This window comes from Palaemon carinicauda, chromosome 22 (genome assembly GCF_036898095.1).
Source record: "Palaemon carinicauda isolate YSFRI2023 chromosome 22, ASM3689809v2, whole genome shotgun sequence".
In the NCBI taxonomy this organism is placed as follows: domain Eukaryota; kingdom Metazoa; phylum Arthropoda; class Malacostraca; order Decapoda; family Palaemonidae; genus Palaemon; species Palaemon carinicauda.
Window position 1 is genome coordinate 68,220,275 of NC_090746.1, and position 6,120 is coordinate 68,226,394.

Consider the following 6,120-nt stretch of genomic DNA (forward strand, 5'->3'; position numbering starts at 1 on the left):
TATATATATATATATATATATAATATATATATATGTACATATATACATATATATACATATATATATATATATATATATATATATATATATATATATATATATATATATTATATATATAATATATATATATATATATATATGCATGCATACAGAAGAGAGAGAGAGAGAGAGAGAGAGAGAGAGAGAGAGAGAGAGAGAGAGAGAGAGAGAGAGAGAGAGAGAGAGAGAGAATTGGGTACATGTGTCAATTAAGTAAGATTTATAAGCAAAGTATCCCGACAAATGACAGATTTCCTCTAGCATTCAGCTATGTATTTTTAGAAAATATTATGACATTGCACTTTGCTTTCAACGTGCATTTTCAATTCAGTGGTTCAGGTTTGTTTTAATCCAATCTCTGTTCGAAGATGTCGCAGCAAGTGTTCTGGATTGCAAGAATAAGCTGGACTTCATTCAGACATGACTTCAGTTCTTCCTTGCACTTTTTGTTTTGTTAGGGAGCATATTGTTTAGTTTCTGATTAATTTTAGTTTTGGTTTTATGAGCTAGCAATGGTTAAGAAAGCTAACATCATTGCTTAGTGACCCTCCTTTGTTACCATAATTACTTTTCTCTTCCTAAGTGTGCTCAATAATAATTTCCTAATTAAGAGATTCATGTACAAAACTTTCTCTTTACATATGTTTATCTATTAGACATTATTATTTCTCAATTCAACTCCAATACAATCATTCAATATTGGATAATTAACCTATAATTGTTATCTTATATGAAATGAAATTGTTTATTGTTAAGCTAAAACCAATTTAACTTTATTCGTTTATAGGGAATTCCATTCGTATTTCTATCTTCAAAGTATTTATTAGTTATATCAGAGTTCATATTTATATACATATCACTCCATCCCTAAAGGAAATTGGATTATGCATCTCAACCCTTGATAATGACGTACATTTCACATTTTAATATCATATATTTCACATTTTATAAAATTATGACGGATGATTAATTTGACAATTGATACCAAACCGTTTGAGTAAATTATCCTGAAAACTTTGACACTCCATTTTCACTAGTTTTAGAAGAGCTATGATGTCATGGTCTTTTACAGAATCCTAAAATCAATAGCATAATAGGTCACTGGAATTTTACCTTATAGAGAGAGAGAGAGAGAGAGAGAGAGAGAGAGAGAGAGAGAGAGAGAGAGAGAGAGAGAGAGAGAGAGAGAGAGAGAGAGAGAGAGAGAGTTACATATATAAACTTATATTGACATAGATTTCTCTTCAAATTCGTTCTTCGATAATATTATATCTGAAGGTTTTTGTGAAGTGGATACGTAACTTTTTATGAAGGGAAACGTCTTCGGTGATGCATGTTTTATTTTATTTACTGTAAATCTTTGTGAACAAACACTTAATGGGGGAAAAGTGTTTAAATTGAACAGAATCTTATTCGGAAAAAAAACTTTGAGTGATGTATACATGAAAATGCAAAACTGTATGTGTATATGTGCATATATATATGTATATATATATGTATATATATATATTTATATATATATACATACATATACATATATGTATGTATGTATGTATGTATGTATGTATGTATCACTGAACATTAAGAGTATGGGAAAGGAATCTGTTTAATGCAATAGTATGTTTTTTTCAAACTAGTGTATGAAAACTTCCTAAATTATCCTTAAAATTCATATCTATTTTATCCATACATGGATATATTTCAAAAGCAACTGGATTAATATTTCACCCATTTAACTGACGACTTTATTTTCTACTATTTTATTATTATGATTATGAATATTACCTCCACCAAGAAGATATGTTTTCACATCTGTTTGTTTGCTTGTCATCAGCCTAGCTAAAAATAGTAATAGATGAATTTTTGTGAAAATTTCAGGATATAGAAATGGGCTAACATGGAAGTGCTTAGATTTTGGCGGTGATCCGAATCCAGGCTTTATATTATACAATAGATTAATTCAAGGTTATCATAAGAAAGATGGAGTAGACTTGAGTAAAATGATAACAATCTTCACTGTCGAAGGTCCAAAATCTCTGATTGTTCATTGTACTTGTTACCAATTATCATCGTATGTATTCTCATACTTCCAACTTGACAGTCTTTCCTTCGATTTCCACAGCCGAGGTGGGGCGGCTTTTGAAGGAGCACGCCGAGAATCGTGATTTCGTCAACTCCCTGGACGCCCAGTATTACCAGATCACTTACCCCGTGCAGCTGCAGAGGCAGGGCAAGTCACAGGGCATCTCCACAAGGGATGCCTCACAAATCACGGTAGGTCCATTCGCAGTTTGATGTAGTCTTTACTGTTTTGTATAGAGATACTTGTACTTCGAATATGTATATGTATATGTATTTGTATATATTTATACTTGTGTATATATATATATGATATATATATATATATATATATATATATATATATATATATATTTGCATGTCTATATATTTATACACTATATATTTAAATATACTGTATACAGTATATATATATATATATATATATATATATATATATATATATATATATATATATATATCTTTCATACAACTTTATCCCCTTTAGAGTGGTTGGTACTTGAATAGTACAGACTTCTCATTTCTGAGATAATTTTTAAGGGTGAGGTTGTCAGTCCCACGCCCTCCTTTCTTGCCCTCAATAGATGCTAGTACCCATCTACAGCTGGGTGGACTGGTGAGCGTTATGTAAGAAGAGGTCATCGGTCCTTCCAAACGTAGACCAAGGTGGATAAATATCAACACGAATAGAAATGAATTCCTACCTCATACTTGGGATCGAACCCTAGCCCCTTCTAATGAACCATTTTGCCAGATACACACTTTACAGGAGGCACAGTATCTTCTATCTTGTTCATTGTATGTTCATTAATTTTATTTGGTCTGCCACCTTTTGTGCCGAATTTTAGTTACCCTTTTCTTGATATTCCATTTAAAAGTAAATAACTTAAATTCTACATTAGTTTGACGACACTTTCTGTGTATTCATTATTGTTGATTATTATTACTTTTTATGCTTTTTTATATCTTATAATATTTCCTAATATACAGAATGTTTTAATTATCTTTTCTTTTAATCTTTTTTAATTGTTGTTTCCTCCTTTTTTTTAGGATATTGATAAATTCACGGCTACGATTCTTGCCCCCTCCCCCCAAAAAAAAATTGCTTGTAATTGAAATTTTGCATTATAATATTTTACCTATACCTTCTGGTAGGAGTATGAGGGTTAATCCTTAACATTTTATTGTTTGTATATATATATATATATATATATATATATATATATATATATATATATATATATATGTATATACATATAATATATATTTATATATATATATATGTGTGTGTGTGTCTGTATATGTATGTATGTATGTATGTTGGTATATGTATTGGTAGATACATTCACCATATGCCAAAAAAAAAAAAAAAAAAAAGGATGTATACTTCCTTCTAGTTTCTCAGTAAATCTATAGGATTAAGTAAGCTAGTGCCTTTTTTCCGTTGAGTACACGAGTAATAAGTCAGGAGCTTACAAAGAAGCTACCAAACGTAAGCTGAGAGTTGTACCTCTTGTTATGAAAAACTGAACATTCACATATATAAGAGGATTGATTATTGACGAGCTAGGAAAATTTGCGTGTATAGACTGGCATAGAAAGACCATAAACAGACGCGAATGGAAGGACATGTTTGAGGCCTTTGTCCTGCAGTGTACTAGCAATGACTGATAATATACACACACACACACACCAACTTATATATGTATGTATATATATATATATATATATATATATATATATACATGTCTGTGTGTGTCTACGTATGTAAAATTATTTGGTAATCCGATGGAAATAAAGAGAATTTAGAATTGATGTTTAATCTTTCAGGGCACTAAACTCTGCAATCTAGTTATCTGATGCAATGAAATGTCAGGATTTGCCAAATACCAAATGCTCACTGTTGCTTTTTGTTGGATCAACTGTTATGCCTGTTATTAAATATCAAATTACTTTCGGCCTCTATTTAAACAATTTATTTATATTTTCAATTCAGTTGTTTTCCATTGGCTTTATTTTCTCGTCTACCGTAAATGGGAACATGTTGAATTTGTATGTTTTTATGTGTAATGATAACGATTGAAATAATAATAATGATACATAGTTATTTATTAATGAAAATAATAATATATTAGGTTCTCCTTCATAAGAGGAATTTATTTATTTTGATATGCGTTGATTTTTTAAACAGAGTAACAGAAGTGAATAATTAGGCAATAAAATCACTGTAATTTTAGCTGTAGTTACTGTTCGAGTAGAAATTTTTAGATTATAGTTTTCTTGAATATTTTTTCAGCTCTAAACAGTTTTCGAAAAGTTGTTTTTGATAACGTATCATTTCTTCACCTTTTTATGCAGAATGCTGAAAACAGTGATAATATAGAGTATAACTATACATTACTGTAGATGAAATCTTGCTTTCAGTTATTTATTAATTTTTAAATCATTAAAATTTTCATATATTTTCTTTTCAAGCTTACATTGAATACACAAGAAATAAACTGGGTTTCTCTTACTAAGAAATGTCCTAGTTTTAATTTAATAACCTTGGTTTAAATCTTATTTAGAAATAACCCAGGTTTAATTCCTATTAAGAGATAACCTCTGTTTAGTTTATATTAAGAAATGCCATAGTTTTAATTTTTATTAAGAAATAACATTGGTATAATTCATAATAAGAAATAACCGTGGTTTAAGAGATAAATTTGGGTTAATTCTTATTAAGAAATAACATCGTTTTAAGTCTTAATAAGAAATAACTACATTTTATTTTGTTAAGAAATGCCACAGTGTTAATTCATGTTCAGAAATAACTTCGGTTTAAATATTATCAAGAAATAATCTGTTTAGTTCTTAGTACGAAATAACCTCGATTTTATATATATATATATATATATATATATATATATATATATATATATATATATATATATATATATATATATATATATATATATATATTATCCTTTGTATTGCTTCAGATTTTAGGATTTGGTAAATTAATGTAATTTTATTTGAACGTAATATCATGATCGAGTATGTATGTGATTGTGTGCGTACGCCCGTGTATATTTTCCCGAAAACTATGTGGCTAAAGAAATTGAAAACCACAAGTTATATCGTTGGTATATTTTATTGTAACAATTCTCAGAGTTAACTCGTTCCATCTTCTTGTGTCAGGTCCACAAAAATACTCCGGAAACTCATTTGTAATTTGGAAAATCTAAATCTGAGAGAGAGAGAGAGAGAGAGAGAGAGAGAGAGAGAGAGAGAGAGAGAGAGAGAGAGAGAGAGAGAGAGAGAGAGAGAGAGGTGCACAGATTACTCGACTCCCGGGTGTGGCATAAACCTGCAAGTTATCGTGGACTATGCCTCCCAGTGTAGTGGTTGCCTACCATACCCTGCAACCATTTTCATGGTATTTGATCGTCCTAATGGTATGGAATGGCTGACCAGGGTGCCGTAAAAGTGAGCCATATCTCCATGATGGTCGTGCATACACAGGCAGGGTGGAAAGAAAAATGCAACTCTATATAATAAAGAATTTTCATTTGTTCGTACCTAACGGACTGACCAGTAGTCATCGTGCAGCTGGAAGCTCGGTTATCAAATGCATGTGTCGAGTCGAACTCTGCCTAAAGGAAATTACTTACGGTCGCACCTCTGGCATCCCCGATTGTATCTGTTAATATCGTACATTTGAATGTTTATAATATCATTCATTTGGATGTTTATGTATCGTTCATCTTTTAATTAGTTAGGTTGTTTTCGATTGTTTTAAGATTGATAAAAACGAATGTCTGTATATAATTGAAAACAGAAATGTAAGATATTCGGTCACAATCCAATGGTGTTATTAAACATGAATTATAAAAAAAGTCATAAACAGAGCTCTTAGGGATATTGATGTTCATCTTCCCTGAGACTTTGGAAAGCGGGGATGTCCTCTGCGTACTGTCTGACCCATTTACAGACTTAGGCGATCGCAAGTCTCCTAAAACA

General features: G+C 30.5%; 1 protein-coding gene across 1 annotated transcript in view; it reads left to right on the forward strand.

Moving 5' to 3' along the window:
* The window catches only part of LOC137615930 (uncharacterized), a 229,388-nt gene extending 227,054 nt beyond the window's left edge, over positions 1-2,334 (forward strand). Inside the window, exon 3 of the mRNA XM_068345615.1 lies at positions 2,162-2,334. Coding sequence (XP_068201716.1) covers positions 2,162-2,334 — 173 coding nt within the window. The remainder of the gene's footprint in view (positions 1-2,161) is intronic.
* Positions 2,335-6,120: the final 3,786 nt, after the last annotated feature.